This window comes from Peromyscus californicus, unplaced genomic scaffold, assembly GCF_007827085.1.
Source record: "Peromyscus californicus insignis strain IS unplaced genomic scaffold, ASM782708v3 Scaffold_15__1_contigs__length_86483966, whole genome shotgun sequence".
Lineage (NCBI taxonomy): Eukaryota > Metazoa > Chordata > Mammalia > Rodentia > Cricetidae > Peromyscus > Peromyscus californicus.
Window position 1 is genome coordinate 83,193,337 of NW_026294447.1, and position 19,879 is coordinate 83,213,215.

Sequence of the window (19,879 nt, forward strand, 5' to 3'; positions counted from 1 at the left end):
AAAACCAAACAACAACAAAAACAATAAACAAACTACAAATTAAAAAAAAAAAACCCAGAATACAGGAGTTACAAATAGCAACAGTGTAGTCCTTCACTGTCTTGACTCCAATAATCACTGAACACGCTTCACCTGATTTGCTGAAAATACCTGAAATTATGGCCAGCTTTAGTCTTAGAAGACATTTCTTAGAAATAATTTAGTATGTTAAATATTAAACACCCTGAAAATATACAACTATTAAGTTGACCCTAAACCCTACACAGAGGTGATGCAGGTTATTTGATCACACTGTGAACCCCAAAATTCTGTTATTTACTAGAAAAACCTGTTTCTAGCTGTGGTATGGCTCAGCCCTAGCACACACCTTTAATCCAACTGTAAACAGGATTAAATAAAGTCAACCACAGATTAAGAGGCAGAGCAAGCAACCAGTTGACAGAAAAAAAAAAAAAACCATAGAGAGTAAGAGAAAGTCAGTAGGATGGACAGAGAGGTGCACAGGAAGTAGAAGGGAAGGACATTCAGTTGAAGAGTTTTGTTTTAGACAGCGTAGGAAAAAGCTCTCTTGGATGTCAGTGGAGGAGGAAGGTGAGTCGGTGCTTTCTCTGTCCCTCTGAGCTAGCAGGCTTTCTCCCCAGCATCTGGCTCCCAAGTCTTTATTGGTAAAATTGAATGACTGAGATTTAATCAAAAAACAACACAGAGGTACTTCTAAAATCTTCAGTTTGTGGTTAAGGAAACTGAGATGGAGGGTAATAGGTGTAGAAAAGGTTATAACATTCTCTCCATATGCCCCCATATCCTCCACAGTATAAGGTTTGGTTGAAGTTCAGAAGTAAAGCTAAATGTTCCTTGCCTGATTCCTTTTGCATGTGTGTGTGGCAGGGGAGGACACAAAACAACAATAATAACCAAAGACTCAACTCCTCTGAGTTGTCTTAAAATGCTGAGAATGTCTTCAAAGTTCTAGCCCCATTTTCTTTGTCTCAAAAGCATTTTAGAGCCGGGCAGTGGTGGCGCACGCCTTTAATCCCAGCACTCGGGAGGCAGAGCCAGGAGGATCTCTGTGAGTTCGAGGCCAGCCTGGGCTACCAAATGAGTCCCAGGAAAGGCACAAAGCTACACAGAGAAACCCTGTCTCGAAAAACCAAAAAAAAAAAAAAAAAAAAAAAAAAAAAGCATTTTAGAGCAATTCATGACTTGTAGCGACTATGTGAGTCCTGGAAGCCCGTCACTCACTATGCATTATGTCCGTAAGTCTTCAAATCAGTGAAGGTCCATTAGCTCAGAGGGATGCACATATAACACGATAGCAATATGAATCTTCTTAAATCACAACATAAACTTGAATGTTTCTTTCCCCATAGACAACTTGTATCAATTCACATGTTGAGTCTAGTAAGTAAAGACAATTGGGAAGATTGCTCAGTTGAAACATGGTGCATACCTTTTTAAATAATCTGTTTCTCTCTGTCCATATCTCCGTGCCCCACCTTGCTAGGGATTGATCCCAGAGCCTCACACATCCTAGAAAAGAACTATGCCTCTGAGCTACACCATCAGCACACCATGTATTTTTTTCAGAATAATCTACTGAAATGAAATTATCTGTTTCCTATATTGAGTAAAACATAAATAGACTTAACTGTCTATTTTCTCCGTTTATCCTTGAACGAGAGTATTGATTGGTGGCTGATGAAATGTGGAAAATAATTAGAATCATATCCTATATCTATTTAATCATAAGGATACAAAGAGGTTTGCACACTTTGTCAAGTTTTTGAGTGATGCCTTTCTTCAGTGTTTCTCACAGAAACAAAATATCTGTCTTCCTCACCATATTGTCACAATTCAATACTCCTTAGTAACCATGTACATGTATCATTTGAACTTTCCATGTTCTTTGCATTAATAATGAAACTGTGAGGAAATTCCTACCTGGAATTCTTGATACTTTAAGGCAATCTAAACAAAAGATTGGAATGATACTTTCAAGTGCCTGCCCAGATGCTTGACTACATTAAACTCCCTGGAAAAACAGCAGTGAAATCAGCCTTTTCAACTTAATATTTTAAGTAGGTACTTACTTTCTCACAGATTAAAAAAAAAACTATGATGATTCAGGATAACCAAGAATTTATTGTTGTAGGAGGAGATAATTTTTATAGCTTTATTAGGATAACTAACTGATATACATTGAGTCACACATAGACCCATGACAACTTGATTTTTGACAGATGAATACACTGTGAAGACACCATCACAATGAAGATAATGGACATATTCCATAGAAACCAAAGATTTATTTGTGTGTGTGTGTGTGTGTGTGTGTGTGTGTGTGTGTGTGTGAGAGAGAGAGAGAGAGAGAGAGAGAGAGAGAGAGAGAGAGAGAGAGAGAGAGAGAGAAACTGGAGTTATAGGCGATTGTGAGCTGTCAGATGTGGGTGCTGGGAACCAAACTCTGGTCCTCTGGAAAAGCAGCAAGAATTCTTAACCACCGAACCATCTCTCCAGTCTCAGTAACTCTGTCTTCAATATACCAATAATGTAAAACTTTGATGACTGTCAGATCCCCACCAAATTTTCTCTTTCGAACATTGTTGTACCTAGTACAACAAAAGATTAGTCTGAATTGGAAATTTTTATTTTCATCATTTTTAGGAGCACCCAAATGGTGCCGACTCTGCCCTTTAAGCCCACAGACAGGTGTGAAGCTAATGGTAGCCGAGAACCCTCCACAACCTCGCTACATAGTACCCACCACCTCTTTCAGAGTAGGGCCAACAGATAACTATACTCCTCTGGTGTTGAACTTAAGCTAAGACTTAAAAGGCGCGCATCATATTACAGTTTAGGAACCAGTAAAATATGGCTTGTTTGAAAAGATAGGTCTAAACGCGGGAATAACACATGTAGGTGAGTCACCTCTCCACTTCATTAAGTATCTTCCATTGTATTGGAGAGTACGGTAAGGGGAAAGAGCAGCAGCAGTTTCTTGGAATGTCATTTCTCCAATAAAGCAGACTGCTCAAGACAGCCTGTGGTTTGTATAGCTTTCCGCCGAATGTTTCCAAAAGGAGCCACAGCTGCTTCTGCTGGCCTACTAGCATCCTGTTTGCTTTCAGTGGTACTTGGGACAGGTCTGGAAAGTTTTTTTGTGGAGTTTCTCCTGATGGCCCATTCCTGTACTCTATTTTGTTATTGTTAAGGCTTGTTTGTTTGGACCTATTCTGGAAACTGTTAAGGATGGAGGGTTTAGCCTCCACGTTGCAGATGCCTGTCTTTACTTGTCACCAACATCTATCTTCACCAGGTCTCCACTTAGACCGGTGTCCTTTCTGCACCAGACTCAGGTCACCCTCAGAACGGGTGGTCCTAAGATTCCCCCAGCCTCCCTTGCTCTCCAAGAGTCCTAGGACTCCAGTCTGGTTTTAACTTCTTGCCTCATCAGTCAAGCTGCCGGCAGTACCTGCTGGTTCTCTCCTTGTATTTTTCCCCAGATAAAGGGCAGAGTCAAGTGGGTTTGGCACATCCCTTAATCAGAGCCTGCCATTAGCAGGCCCGAGGCTGACGTGCACTCGGGAGGACTCGACCTAGCAGGCCATTTTCACCTGCGTAATAACAGGCTTGGGAGTAGCGAAGCGGCGCCCGCACAGTAAGCAGCCTCTGGAGCAGGGGAGGAGCGCAGGCGGCGGCCGCCCCGGGGCCCCGGAGGAAGAGGAGGGGGAGAAGGAGGAGCCGAAGCGCCCAGAGCAGCAGCCGCGGCTCGGCCCGAGTTGCAGCAGAGGCAGCGACGGCGGCGCGGAGATTCTGCAGCTTCCCGGAGCCCAGAGTCCCGGTGGGGACAGCAGCAGGGAGCGCCCGCGCCCCTAACCACCGCACCCCGGCCTTGCCAAGCCGCCGCCGTCGCCCAGCCGGGGGCACCGCCAGCCAGCCATGGCTGCACCGCCGGATCTGCAAGATGAGCCGCTGCCTTTGGCTAGCCCCGGGTCCCAGTGGTTCGGGGGCCGGGGGGAGGGGGAGGACGAAGCGGCGCTGCCGAAAGGGGCCAGGCCGGCGCGTCAGGATGGGGAGCCCGCCTGGGGGTCCGGCGCCGGAGATGGGGTAGTGTCGCCGCGGGAACTGTGCTCCGGCCCCGCCCGGTCGCCGCCCGTCGCCATGGAAACTGCATCCACAGGTAAGGCCGGCGGGCCCCGCGACCCCGCAAATGGAGGCCGGGACCTTGGTTTCTTGTGGGTCCTCTAGTCCACAGCTCTCCTCTGCGTATTCCTGGCTTCTCTGCCTAGGGCACCAACCCCAGCAGGGTTTAGCCTCCAGCGACTGTAAATATTAGCGGACTGGTGGAAAAACAGCAGTGTGCTGCTAGCGGGGAGGAGGAAGAAGGCTGTTAGTCCTGCTATTTCGTTATTACTCTTGTTTCAGCCTTAGACATTGTCCCTGTTGGGAAGCCTGGCTACTGCTGCGCCCCGGAACAAGTTTCTCCCTCTTGTCTGAGGCCTGGGGCAGCAGGGCGGGCGTGACAGGTTGTGATGGTTTTCTGGGGCGTGTTTGCGCGCAGCGTGCTCGGCGGGCGACCGCAGTCGTTGATGACCAAGCAGCAGGCGGGCCCACTGCCTCAGGACCCTCCCGCTGGGTTTAGGGCAGCAGAGCACAGCAAGGGGCTTTAATTCTCCCTTTCTCTACCCTCAAAGAGTCACCACACCCTACTCCTTTCCAATTCCCCGTCCAGCTCGGCTCCCCTTCTCCCGCGCAGAAAACAACCCCCACGGAGTCCTGAGCTTAATTCCGGAGGGACAGCACTGAAGGAGGCTTGGGAGTTGTAGCCCTCCCTCTTTATTTCCTAGCTGCTCTTTACCTGAGTCTCAGGGAGTATTGAAACTTGGAACCCCCAAATGTGAAGGTCCTGGCGGCAGATTGGAGTGCTGGGGTTGTGGCCAGAGGTCCAGGCACACTTTACCAAGCAGTCTGAGCTCGCCTCTGTGTTCGCAAAAACTGCCAGGGGTACGGGCCTCCCTTCCCCTGACTCGCCCTTCACAACCAGAACGAATCCTTGCCTGGAGAGACTAACCCGAGGGCCATGGTTTGTCGTCGGAGGCTAGAGAAGCGGGCTGTGGGGAGGGGTGGCTGCCTGGTCAGCGCTGTTTCCAGAAGAAATTCTGTAGGGGGTGGTGTGTTGTGCCGTTGTCTGCGAGGCTCTGCTGTTCTGAAGTGGGAGTTGTGTAGTTTTGGTAATGTAGTGTGAGGCCTGGGTAGTGGGTGTTCCCGGAGGAGGGAACGTGGGTGGGACAGGCATATGTGCTCCTGGCAGCTGATTTAGGGAAACCCCTTTCTTAAGCCACCCCCTCTCGGGGGGTTATGTGGAGTGCCTCAGGTTGTCTTAACTCTGGTCTGGAACAAGCAAGATCTAAGCCAAAAAAGGAGATTTGGAGAATGTGTTGAAAAAAGTAGGGGTCAAGAAATAAAAAGAAAAGGAAGTGAAAGAAGATAGGGGAAGGAGGAGGGGAAGAGGGGAAGGAGACTGGGAGGGGGTGGGAATGGGGGGGGGGAGAGGAGGAACGACATGTGAAAAGCCCCAACTGTTGACAACCTCATTTGTCATCTTATTAATTTCTATGATTGTAGGGTGGGATTTAAATCCAAGAACAGTTTCTTGGTCCCTTGCAACTTCTCGTGTGCAAATGGAGAGATGTGAAAACCTGTATAACTAACTGCAAGAGCAAAAGGCAAAGGCTGACAACCCAGAGCCGTTTGTGCCTGTGGTCTTCTGTGCTGAAGTTCAGAACCTTTATCTACTATATCCCAAGTAAATTCTTTGTTTATAAGCTTTACCTACCTCTCATTAGTGTCGCTAAGGGCCAGTGAGTAAGAAAGAAAAAGAAGTCTCGTGTTAGATTACATGTGCTAAAATGCTTCAAATGGACATACGTATATAGATACACACACATATGTAATACAATATAATGCTTTGATATAGTGTACATTGTGAACTGATTAAATCAAGCTGACTAACACAACTGGAATTATTTTTAATGGTGAAAAAAATGTAAAAATCTACCCTACGGAACTAGACAAGCAATGTACTGTTACAGAATAGTGACTGTGTGGAACAGTCACCATCTTCCACATATTTATTACAAAGATACATTGTTTTGTCAGGTAATTTAGGGGCTTCCTTTCCTGAGCATCAAATGAACTAATAAAATCAAACAAGATTCTAAGATGGGCTGGGAGGAGGTTGAAAGGGTGTAGACGTACATATTTGTATAGAAATGTTTTAGTTGTTACTGCCTGAAAGGATTTCTTGTATGATTGTTGTCTGGCTAAATGTCTTAAATCTTCAAGCTCCCTACTTCATGGACAGGATAGGATGTTGGAAATGGCAGGCAAATAAGCAGCCATATATTGAAAAATCCAAATAAAAGCAGGACCAGCCTCCCTTTGCGTGATTTTTTGCAGGTTTTTTTTTTCTTTTCAGTGTAAGCAAAATCAGTCTATCAGTGAACAAAACCTGAGGGAAGACCGTGGCGCACCTTGCTTGACTTTGCAGTTTTATATCTTGCTTTATAAATAGAAACAAGTTTTCCTGAGGTTCTGAAGACTAGGACACTTGACCTCCAGGTGTCTAAGAGCCTGTGTCGGCTGTGGCTCTGCCTCCTGGCCCCTGGTTGTTTCTTCATTGTGTCCTCCAAGGGGAAGGAAGCCACTTTATTTTTATTTCCTTTTGAGGGGATGCTTTAGGCCTCAGCATCAATGGAGATGAAACTCAGACTTTTAAGTGCGAAGCGCTGTAAACAGACGGCTTTGCAGTATTCCCATGTAAGACAGATACGGGTGTTTTAAAAACTGTTTTTCTGAAAAAGAACCACCAATCATGCCATCTGGCCATAAATTCTGTTATTTATTTTTATACATTGATGGTAATTAAAGTTCCCCCAAGAAATAGTTCCAAAAAAATACTTCTCCGTAAACTCCCAGAATAAGTATATATAGCTCAACATCATTAAAGCGAGCTAGAAAGGCCCATTACACTGAATGAATTTTCACCAGTTCTCACTGCTTCTGCCACTTCTATAGCATGGAAAAATTCCCAACAATAACAAGAAAATAACACTTTCTTCTGGAGCTATAATCTTTCACATCTAAAATTGCTAGTGGGCATGTGCAGCGATGTCTTTGGCCAAGGAACAGTCAAAGTGCCATGTGGAAGCTACAGTGTCAGGGTTGCTAACTGTGGAACATTGCCAGCCTCTTAGTTTTATACAAAGGATGCTAAGAGCAACTGTTCTATTTTTTTTCATATGATCAGTTATTTTATTCTTGGAAACTAGTCCAAAGGAGCACACAAAAACAAAATGAGGGAAGAATGGCCTTTTGTTTACAGAAAGAATTTTAAAAAAAAAAAAGAGCATTTGAACAAATTGGAATGGGTAAGAAGTTAACCTATTGACTGCTTTGGAATCAACTCATTGGCCACAAGCAAAGCATGTGGAGGACAGGCTAGGGAATGAATGGTCAGGAGAAGCCAGTTCAAGGTGGCTTGCCTCAATTATACCATTCTGTGGATAAATTTGACATAATTTTGTGGATCATTGCAAAAAGAAAAGGAAGAGTTCTTTCATCAGTAAATATTACTGGAACCATGAAGTTCATAAGTATATTTTTAAAAAGCCAGATGTGATACTCTGTTTTCCATCTGTCATGATTTAAGTCATGTCGAGCATATTTTTTACATCCCATCTAGAAAACTGCAGGGCTTTGCCACTCATTGCTTCTGGAGACTGGGTAGACTGTATTCATTATTGTATGTGTTTTGTAGACATGTGGATTTTTTTTAAATCAGAATACTTTCTGGAAATCCCCTTTAGAAGTACAAATTCTTGTCTTCCCTCTTTCATATTTTGAGAAAGCCACAGTGATATTGAAGCAAGAAACAATATACCATCTTGCTTTTACAGTCTATAGAAAGAGTAAAATAGCTAACAAAAATATTTCCTTCTTGGGTCTCTGAGGGAGTTGAAGATTAGTTAGTTATAGTTGAAGGTTAGTTAGTTATAGTTGAAGATTAATTAGGATAGAAAGTGAATTAGATACATTTTGGACTTAACAAAATAGGATAGATAATGAAATTATTTTCTCTGAATTTGTCAAATACAATTGGACTAGACATTGTTTAGACATTTATTACTTGTATATATTGTATATAGTCATTGTACTTTTGTATATAGTTTTTCTTTTGTTAGTTATAACCTTTTTCTTTTTTTTCCTTTTTATTAAAATAGAAAAGGGGAAAAAAAAATAAAGCTACTATCTCATAAAAAAAAAAAAAAAAAAAAAAAAAAAAAAAAAAAAAAAAAAGAAAGAGTAAAATAGTAGTCTGGAAACCTAATACCATTTATTTCTCCAGATACAGCCTTTGGACACAGTCTAACTTTTCTGGCAGTTAAATATGGTACACATCTCTGAATGCAGAGATGTTAGGATTAACATTTAGAAGTACTCTACACTTTTTAAATACACTGAAATGGGTATCATCAGGACTTTCAGCCTAACTTGACGTCTTTGAAGTCACCATTCTGTAAACCCAGACTACTCATCCCTCCGTGGAGACCTGTTCCTGTCCTTTTTCTGGGTTGCCTATGAGCTTCTAACATTGAGGTTTGGGAGGCGAGTTGTGGACTATTGCCAGTTTTACTGTCCATCCTTGGAAGCATGGATTACAAAAAGTTTTATCTGTAAAATAAGAAACTGCTGGGGTTCAACTCACCCTGGGAAACAGACAGTTCCCGAACATCTCTGCTGAACAGAAGTCAAGGGTTCCTAGAACATGTGCCGCTTTCTGTCTCACAGTCCTGTTTAGTTTTGTGTCAGTTTTCATTTTCTTCATTCTCAAATCTTTGCTGGAAGCTTGGCTAGAAGGACATCGCCATTATCCCACTTCACAGGAACATGAGCGTGAGCTAGTTTTCAGAGGTCAACACAAGATACATAAATGTGAGTACAGCTTGCTCCAACTACACAGTTATGGAAAATAAATCCATTTCTCTTTCCTTCTCTTTGTCTCATTTTGCTCCTCTTCAAAGAAATAACTATGTTAAGTATTACTCCAAGACCTTCAATTCATTCATTATGATTTAGCCATATGTGTTATATAATATGTACATCTTATTTTTGAGATTATAATTTAATTGTAACATTTATCCCTTCCCCTTCCTCCTCCCAAACCCTCTCATATATCCCTCCCCATTCTCCTTTAGATTCATGGTCTCCTTTTTCATTAGTTATTTCATGAATATATATATATATATATACATATATATTCATTAAAAATATATATATGTATTCCAAATATAAACTTTTCAGTCCATATAATTCTACCTGTATGCATGTTTTCAAGGCTGACAATTTAGCACTGGACAACCAACTGATGTGCTCTTCTCTGGAGAAGGATAATTCTCCTGTTCTCAGCTTTCCTTATTGCTTATAGTTCTTTGTTTACAAATGAGGCCCTGTGGGTTTTCTCTGTTCAGTTTGGCATGTCCACTGGGGTCATCACTGTTCAATTCACATTTGGGTGATCATGTTGATGAGAATTTATGGATGTAGCTTCTGATATAACAAGGAGACACAATCTCACGGAAAACTCTCTGATCCTCTAGCTCTCACAACCTTTCCACTCCTGCGATGTCCCCTGAGCCTTAGGTGTGGGAGTGTTTTGTGAATGCGTCCCTTGGGACTGGGCTTCACGACTCTGCATTTTGATTGGTTGTGGTTTTCTGTACTGGTCTCTGTCTGTTGCAAAAAGAAGTTTCCTTGATGAGGGGTGAAGACTACACTTCTCTGTGGGTATAAGGACAAATGTTTATAGATTCTTGTCAGGGATTACGCTGGTTTAGTAAATTAGTGGTTGTCCATTCTCCAATAACCACGATTTCACTAGCACTGAGTAGTTAGGTAGGTTTCCCGTTCTAGGCACGGTCTCCCTCTTTTTGAGTAGGTTTTAAGTCCAATTAAAGAGCAGTTGGTTGCTGCTAAGAAAAGTGTGCTGCTACTGTACCCTTAGAGTTAACACACCATGCTCTCTGATGTGGTTCATAGGTGTTGTAGCTGGGTAGATGTTTGTTGCTTCCCTTCTTTGTTAGCTTGCATGGCTCCTTATGGTTTTTATAATGAAATTATTCCTATAGGGAACTTTGGAAAATGTGCTGCAGAACTTAGAGAGGAAAGAAAATAGAGGGCATATTTTCAAGATACTAACATATCAATCAATACATGAACTTCTCCGCTGAAGTCACCATAAAGAACACAGATATAGGGGTGGTTGTCTGTGCTTTACCCTGAAGCACTGCCCCTAGTAGGCAGCGGGTAACTGCTAGGTACCTGCCTATCCCTGGGGTGTGGCCGAGGGGGGACCCCTTAAGACCTGGAATGCATATGTTCTTGCTCTCTTGGCTACCTCGTGGTCTTGGGTGCTAGATGTTAGTACTGTGGACCAAGGCAGAGTTCTCCAGACAACTGCATTGGACCACGCCCCACCCCTCCTGGATCCCGCGACCAACTCCCTTATACATATTATGAGTTAACCGAAAATAAATCCCTTTTGACTATCAGACAGACTCTGTGGAATTGCCACCTTACACAGTTAAAAAAAAAGAGAGAGAAAAAAAACAAGCTGAGTTTTTGTTTCTTTAAATACTATTTGATATCAAAGAGAGCACTGAGAAGATCATGGAGGATGCTGTGGTAACAGTGTGTGAGAAAGGAGAGAAGAGCGTCCCGGTTCATGTTTGTCGTTTGTGATATAAATGGATAGACTGGAAAAGCTCAAACACACAGGACACCTGGAAACTCATAACACGTAATTCCTTGTAGTTGCTGTGGTGAGACCAGTTCCTCAGATGCACCCACTTTACATCTCATGGCAGTGAATGGACAGTTTCAACATCATTCCAAGTATCTTTTGGGAAGACAACTAAGGCCTGAAAGTTAAAATGGATACTTTCTCAAAGACAGAAAACCAATTGATTCTTAAAACCTATAAGGCAAAATCTTTAATTCTGGTCATGAGTAAAAGCTAATAATGTGTTTTATAGAAAATATAAATCTTTTTGAAAGAAAGAGTACGTTAATCTCCAGAAATTTGTGGTGCACTACAATTCAGCCCGCCCATGCAACATCGGTTGTTCTCTTTTCAGATTCAGAATTTACCGTTATCTACACAGCACTGATTATGGCCAAGAACTCAACTTGTAAATGGTGTAGAAAGTATGCTCTTTAATTACACAAACATTAATTGTCAAAAGATGGCTGATATGCTGCAGGGTAGCATTAATAGGGAAAAATATTGTACTGTTTACCCAAAAGCAGCAAGATGAACCCTTCTTAAAAATATCTTTTGGGGCTGGAGAGATGGCTCAGAGGTTAAGAGCACTGACTGTTCTTCCAGAGGTCCTGAGTTCAATTCCCAGCAACCACATGGTGGCTCACAACCATCTGTAACGAGATCTGGTGCCCTCTTCTGGCCTGCAGTCATACATGCTGTATACGTAATAAATAAATAAATAAATCTTTTAAAAAAATATCTTTTGTCTTAATTTAAAATTTTGTTTTGGGTGAAGGAAGTATGTTAGACGGTCTTATAAATTAAAAGACACAAAAGAGTATATAGAGAAAAAGAAATCGTATTCATAATTTATTTTTTAATAAGCTAGTATTTGATTCACTCATGATTCTGCTATAGCTTAGTAAACCCCTGGTATGTACCAGATGTTGTTATAAGCACCGAGGTATAGTAGAGAAAAAAATGTTTCCCCAAAAGTGTATTTTGGAGTTTGGTGTTGGGGAGAAGACAGCAATCAGAAGGACATCTGAAAGAGTAGGAAGTACCGTGGACAAAGTCCCAACAGCGTAATGGGAGCCGGAGGGCTAGTCAGAAAGACTTCTTTGATAAGGGGGCACCGAATCAGGGACTACAGGAGGTGAGATGCCCGGGACACTGGCACAAGTCTACCGTGGGTGTTCCTGGAACATTCTAGAAGGAAAGGAAGGGTAATGAAATAAATGATCTTGGGAAGAACAGTAGACGAGCAAAGGCTGAAAGGTAAGCCTGAGTCCTTTAGGTCCTTGTTGCCACTTTGACTATTACACTGAGTGAAAGGTATGAGTTGTTTATCCCTCGCAGGGGACCTATTTTAAGTGGCGCACTCTGCTCATCATGTTAACAATCTAACATGGGAATGATGGTGGTGGATTGACTACATCTCAATGGACTGTGGATGGGAGATGGGAGGAAAAAAACTCATTCAGATTGTGCAATAGAACTTGGCTTAATCAAACATAAGCACAGGGTTGTTGTTAACTTGGATTAGAGAGGTTTTAGAGAGAGCAGTATTTAAGATGCAAACAAGGAGTTGGGTTTCAGAAATGTTGATTTTGACGTATCGCATGCCCAGGTGAAGATGTCAAGTTTTCATCGTCCAGTGGGGGTTGGAACATGGTATGGATTAGCAATACACATTTGGTAGTTGTTGACAGAGAGATAGAGAGATAAGGTCATAAAGGAAGTTGGTTTTCACAGTTCTGAGACCCTTGAGTATTCAGATGTGTTAACTGAAAGTTAAGTGGCCCATTCAACAGTTACTGGAATATTGAGAGGGAAGTGAAGATAGTATGGTCTGGTGAATGGGAGAGTAAAAGGGTAAGGGGAAATCATAGAAATTCTGATCAGCTTCTGATCATAGAAATTCTGATTCCCTTGGAATTTGTGGTTGTGAGTATATGTAAAAAAACCCATCATATATACTATATTTTCCCTCCTTCTCTTCCTCCTCTTTTTTTCTCCAGTCACATCCAGCCAAAGTTTGATTTGGAGTAGTAGGCAAACAGTTATGTAATTTCTGTTTTTATTGCAGAGTAATCATGACTGTAGATTTGAGGCCATAAACAAGGCAGTGAGCACACAATGCATCCTGCATCTAGTGGGAAGGGTGAATCACAGACAGAGGTGATCAGCAAGGCATCGTGCTCTGCTGGAGGAAGGGTTCCAGAGTAAGAGTGGAGAGAATAGGAGGCATCCATTGGAGAGTTGAGGTGTTTGAGACAGAGATTAGGAGGGAAGTGGGGAATCCAAAAAAGTAGAAGACAAGCTTATCGGAGGAGCTGAGTCCAGGATGGTGAGGACGCAGCGGAGTGAGCACCTAGATGATTGCTACCAACACAGAACCATGACAGACACTGGAGAGTGGCAGTGAAGGACACACTAGTTGATATCTTTAGGAAAGAACGTAATACCCTGGGATCCAATCTGTGGCATTTGAGGGGGAGACAAGAGTAGTGATCCATGAAGCCACAAGTATAAATCCCGTGTATAGGTTCAGGAAAATCTGTTTAATGTGTGCAGAATGTAGGAAGTAAAACTTAAAATAGTTCATGATTCAGTTTGGGAACATTAAAGGTTGTACTATGAACTAGCAGTATGGTGAAATTATGAAAACCTTTTCTGTAATCCCATGTAGTATTAATAAATAGTCTCTGGTGCACACAGTATGATGTAATAGCTCCCTGCCTGTTGTAGGCAGGGCAGACTTGAAAAATGATAACAAGTGTGGGTGCCATGTTCTGAGACATTGATGAGCTATGTCTGGTAAGGAAGGACAACTGTGAATTAATGATGCCTTTGAAAAACATACTATCTGAGAAATTGCTGGACAATAGTAAACATCATCAACCAGAAGAAAAGAATTCCGTGAGATCTGATACTTGAAGTCAATTTTATGAAGCAAAAGGAGACGAGACAAGGAGGCAGCTGGCTTCCAAGGGCAGAACTGAGATGAATGATTCGGAGAAGTGGATTCCTGCTGAGTGAAGAAGAATGATGTTCTAGTAACGAGACAAGGCTGGACAGAGATTGTCTCCCAGTTCCCAATATTCAGACGAAAGTGAAGTTGTTGTCTTGATAGAGTCTTTTAGAAAGGAAGGTATGTGTGATGCCCAATCTCCATGCCTTCCTGGAAGAGGACTGTCTTCTGTCCTCAATACTGGACACTGTGTTTACTGGGTTTTTACATATTTCTCAAAAGCAAATTCAAAAGCCACCCTATAAAACCAGGAATAGTATCCATCATTAGAAACAATAGTTAACCTCAAAATAATGACCTATCACACATTCTCCACAAAACTGTAGCCTTCTAAAATCCCTTCTAGTTGTCTATCTGTTAAGAAATTCCCTAATGTAACACTTTGGAACTTTGTCATTGTGTCTAATCTTGGGTCAGTAGCCTAAATATGAAACTTGTGACCTGCAAACATTTTCAATTTTTATTTTGAACTCTCTTCCCTTTTTTTTCTTTTGCTACCAGATCTAGCTCCATAAATACTCAAAATAAAATTTCTAAAATATTTTGGGAATTCATTAGCCAGTTCTGTGATGCTAAAAGCCCCATTTGACTGGTTCTTCACTCTCCTGCCTCACTATCTGTGTGTTTGAGGCATTACTTATTCACATAAGGACATGTTTGTGTATTGCCTTCTGATGTACATTTTCATCTAGAACAGTCTTTCTAACTTTCCGACATGAATTTGCTAATTCGTTGACTGAATGAGACTATTATAAAATCAGATATAGACCAGAGTCTTTATCTTCAGTGTAGGGAGTTTTTGAATATTGTATAAATTTGAACTTCGTTTTGCTCATTCATTACAGGCCAACTCTTAGACAATGGGAAATTATATTTGATTATTGCAGATCTAGTTGACAGAAATAAGAAACAAAAGCCAAAGTCACCTCAATTTGTGACCTGGACTTCAACTCTGAAAAGTCAGTACTTTTCACAATGAGGTCTGAAGACGTCTTGCTCACATGTAGCCATCCAAGGGCCCTCAAACAGGGGAGCTAGTTCACCAAATGCAAGTTAAAGCTATAAGAAGCACCAGTTCTCTTAGTTACTGTTCTATTGCTGTGATGAAACGTCTGATGAAACGTCGTGACCAAGGCAACTTACAAAAAGAAGCATCTAACTTGGGACTTGCTTGCAGTTTCAGAGGGTTTAGTCAATGATCATTATAATGGGGAGCATGGCAGCAGGCAGGCAGGCATGGCTCTGGAGCAGTAGCTACGAACTTACATCCTGATCTGCAGGCGGCAGGCAAAGAGAGAGTGAGCCTGGGCTTGGTGTGGGTTTTTGAAATCTTTTTTTTTTTTTTTTTTGAGACAGAGTTTCTCTGTGTAGCTTTGCGCCTTTCCTGGAACTCACTCTGTAGACCAGGCTGGCCTCAAACTCACAAAGATCCGCCTGGCTCTGCCTCCCGAGTGCTGGGATTAAAGGCGTGCACCACCACCGCCCCGGCGGGTTTTTGAAATCTTAAAGCCCATTCCCAGTGACACATTTCCTCCAACAAGGCCACACCTCCTCCAACAATGCCTCCCTCCTTAATCCTTCCTAAACAGTTCCACTAACTGGGGGCCAAGTGTTCAAACACAGGGACCATTCTCATTCAAACCACCATACCAGTTTATAGAGCTACTCCATTATTTTTGGTCTTGTGCTAGGAGCTGAGGGAAGAGAAGGGCATGAGTTACGCTTTTACCCCCATTTCCTCCAGAGTGTATTATGCTCTAGTTGGGAGGAATGACCAACACATACAAAAGGAAAAGCTCAGGGCAGGGCAGAGCAGGTGCTTAGATGAACAGTACAAACTCCATGTCTGTCAAGAATTCCTTGACTCTACAGGTTCAAAAGCACATGGTCCATTAAAGCGTGGAGTGTCACAACTGAAGGACAGATGGAACAGGAACAGACAGAGGCAGTCTCAGGGATGTGTAGGGCTTGGCTTGGAAGAGGCAGACTGTGCAATAGGGGATGTGCGGTGAAGCCCTCATTCGCTCAACCCGTGGCCTCGTGGAATCTGCAAGCTAGTCTTAGGTCTCATCAGGATAAAGTTTTGCATAGTTAACTAATGCTCTGGAAAGATGGAGAACACAGACTTTCCTTATCCATCCCACTTAAAGGAAAGCTAAGAAGCCGTGCACGTTATATATAAAGTAAATATAAAAAGACTGAAATATGGAGAGAAGTCAGACTTTCTCGGAACCTTGTGATGTGAAGTTGGACATAGCAGCAAACTCTCTAGGTTTTCTTTCTCTTAATATATCTCAGACTAGATCCCGGGGAAGCTAGCCCCAAGCAGACAGCAAAGGCCACGAAGAAAAACATCCACCCAAAGCCAGCTCTTCCTCTCAGGAAAGAAGTACCCAGCAATACTTGATGCTTTTAGACGACTGCCTGGAGATCAGCACAAAATAAATGGTGCCCAATTCCAACTGAGAAGCTCAGCCTTTTGCCCCTTAAACTGCTGAGAGGCCCCTAAGGGAACAAGCTCAACCTGATGTCTAATCAGTGCTCCTTACAGGGAGCCAAGTGGAGACTGAGGGATTTCACCACTGCTCAGGAGCAAGGATGCTAAGCAGAGAAGCTCACCCCGTCTCTGTCCTTCAGTCTGAAGGCGGCAGCATGCCTCTTCATCCGGGTGTCAGAGCATTTCAGTCAGACCTGTAGTCTCATTCGTCCAGGTTACAATTAGAAAACAATTGTCATGGAGCTAGAGGGAGCAGCTCAGTGGTTAGCCACTGGCTGCTCTTCCAGAGGACCCAGGTTCGGTTCCCAGCACCCACATGGCAGCTCACCACCACCTGTGGCTCCAGTTCCAGGGGATCTGATGTCCTCTTCTGGCATCCTTAAACACCAGGCACACATGTGGTGTATATATATATATATATATATACACACACACACACACACACACACACTCATGCACATAAAAATAACCATATCTCTGAAAAAACAACCCAATTGTTATTTTAAGAGCCAACATGAGCCTGAATGACAAATGGCATCCCAATATTAAAATTAGAAATTACGTGGCAGTGGTTTTAAAGAAACTGTCACAAAATTAATTTAATGAGTAATCGCAAATACACTTAGGGCAGTAGAACAGAAACGGAAAAACTCAAGTAAAAGCCATAAAGACACAGACATGAAGGCACAAGGCTGGCATTGTAGCCCTGGGGATGCCGTATCTCAGTGGGTGGGCTCATCCAGAGAGTGGAGAGACTGGAGTAAAGGTCAGTGCACTTGATGATGAATGGCCCGGCCTGGGCCAGAGAGAGAAAACGGGCTGAAAATGAAAGTGGATAAATCACAAAAGCCTTTGCTCTGCAGTGCTGGAAGACTTTGTGTTTGTCTGTTTTTACAGTTCTTGGTTCAGTCCTGGTCTTCAGAGGGAAGTAACCAGATATACCTTAAGGCCTTGAGATGTTTCTCACACGGATAATACTCCCAATTCTGACTCTATCCTCATGTGGACACTAAATATGAGCACATGTAAACCAGATTATTAATACAGAATTTACACTTCCTACAGAATTTACAGGGCTCTGCCAGACTCTCTGCCTTTAATCCTTATCACCCAAATGCAGAGGGTACGGTATTTGCTATATCCAAGGAAACGGACGTTAGAGAGGGATTGTGTGACATGTTTGAAGCCACACAGCTGGTAAGTGACAGCTCTGGGCCTCAAATCTCAGATTCTGGGTCTTGTTCTCAATGACCTCACTCCTCCCCCTGCACCTCTACTGGGCTTTTCTTGTGTAACATTCATTTTAATCTGGATGGTAAAAGTTGCACATTAAGTAGAGTGTTAATCGGTATGAAATCTAAATTAGAGCAATCGTGAAATGTTTAGGGGGAGGGTGGTGGCTAAAACTCAGGTAGACAGAGCTTAGCAGTTCTTACCTATGAGCTTCAGTCAAAGGCAATGATTAGTTGCATTTTAAAAGGAGTTTAATAAAGATAATAGCCAAATCCTGCTGTAGAATGCTCAGACTAACTGCTTGAATAAAGTCAGAGGACTGTGGGTACGGAACTGTGTCACTTATACAGAAAAAAAAAAAGAGCCATGATTCTTGTTAGTGGCTGATTCTAAGTTAGTGGGACAGTGCAGCCATCCTTCAAAGGATGAACTCTTAGATTCGGCCCACCCCAAACCCAGGAGATGTGCAGGGCCCAGCAGAACCCTGGGTGCATTGTCAGGGCAGGAACAAGGGGGGAAATTTTGAGTGCAGAGGGAAGAGCTGAAGACGTACAGCCTGAGTACAAGAAGACAGAGTAAGTCATGGCAGCTGTCAAAAACACACGCTAAGTACGGCCAGATGGCGTAGGGACCGGGCAGGAAATGTTTAGGTGACTCTGGAGGACAGCTCTGCATGGGGAGAGGATACCTGTCCCCGGAGGTATGTAATCAGAGTGGTGTTGGTTGTTTCTATGACTAAGGGGTTAGAAGAGAGGCGGTACATTAGATCAGTAGTTTTTAAAAGTCTTTTCGGGATTATAATGCTTGTTGAGAATCTGATGAAGCTTTGCAATCTTTTCCCAGGGAAATACACTAACACCATCTTGCACACAAATTTCTGCCCCCCACTCCCGGGCCTTCTATGGTTATAAGTGACTTTCTAACTCTTTAGAATCCAATGGCCCCAGACACTTTCAAGTAGATCACTGTGTACTTAGCAGCCATAGTTTCACAGTTCAATAAGACTTTACTGAACCATACATCTGTTTGTCCAACAAATATTTGGTTAAGCACTTACGGTACACACACACACACACACACACACACACACACACACACACACACACACAGGGTATGAAGTTGAATAGACGATGTAAAGATAAATTCAGCAAAGTAGGAATATGGTCAGGCTATAAGGGAGAGCTGTGAGGGGGTGAGGTCTCAGCTGCATAAGTGGCATTGTATTACTTGGAAAACTATACTTTAACTGTAACATGAGATGCCTCCTGTGCCCATTCTGCCTGAGAATAAGTTAACTAACTTTGCCTCCAACCAGACAGTAGCTTCTAAGTACCATCTTTACAGAAACTTTAGAGTTGCCACCCCTTACCACACCATTAATTTGCTTAACAAAGCTTTTTATTCTATGTAATTGAAGAGTAAATTGCAACTCAGCATGTTTGAATTACCAAGATTGAACTTACATGAGTTTATTTTTTTAATTGAATTCATGGTGCTAGAGAAGCGTTTCTATTTCATTTTACCAGAAGGGGGAGAAAGAACAAACTATGTATTGTATCTATTTGGTTCACATCCATGGCTGTTTCCATTTTGCTTTCTCTGCCATGCTCTGATGTATCTAGGGAGTGCTCACCCAATTAGCATCATCAACGAGGGAGTGCTCACCCAAGGAAGGAGTGCTCACCTGAGAGGGAGTGCTCACTCGAGGAGCATCATCATCTAGGGAGTGCTCATCTGAGGAGGGAGTGCTCACCCAAGGATCATCATGATGTTTGGGCTCTCAATTCACCAGCCTTGTGAGCCAAATGAAATCTTTCTTCTTTATATCATACCCAGCTTCAACTATCTTACTAGAGTAGTATAAAAATGGATGAAGACATATTTCCTAGAAATTGTACAATCTTTTAAAACCAAGCATGTCTTGTTGGTAATTGGATGTTTGCACATCCAAAGTCTCAAAAATAAGAGTTAATTTATGTATTTCTGTAAATAATAGGAAGGAATTAAAATGTGTTTTAAGAGGGCAGATACTATACTTTAAAAAATAAAAGCCCCAGAAGTAATCCATCTTGAAAGTGTTATGCATTAGGAGTAGATCTACAAGGCCATTTGAGTTATTCCCTTATTTTTTAAAGACAGTGATTAACTCTGCTTAGTTTTTTTATTGAATCACAACAATAATGCCCAGGAATGTTGATTCCTGTCTTAGGATTTTTATTGCTGTGAAGAGACACCATGGCCACAGCAATTCTTGTAAAGGTAAATATTTAATTGGGGTTGGCTTACAGTTCAG

At 42.5% G+C, this 19,879-nt stretch overlaps 1 protein-coding gene across 1 annotated transcript in view; it reads left to right on the forward strand.

The window, feature by feature from the left end:
• The first annotated feature begins 3,617 nt into the window (after positions 1-3,617).
• Positions 3,618-19,879, forward strand: part of Rtn1 (reticulon 1) — a 221,446-nt gene continuing 205,184 nt past the window's right edge. Inside the window, exon 1 of the mRNA XM_052739626.1 lies at positions 3,618-4,180. Within this exon, the coding sequence (XP_052595586.1) occupies positions 3,940-4,180 (241 nt within the window). The 5' untranslated portion in view covers positions 3,618-3,939. The remainder of the gene's footprint in view (positions 4,181-19,879) is intronic.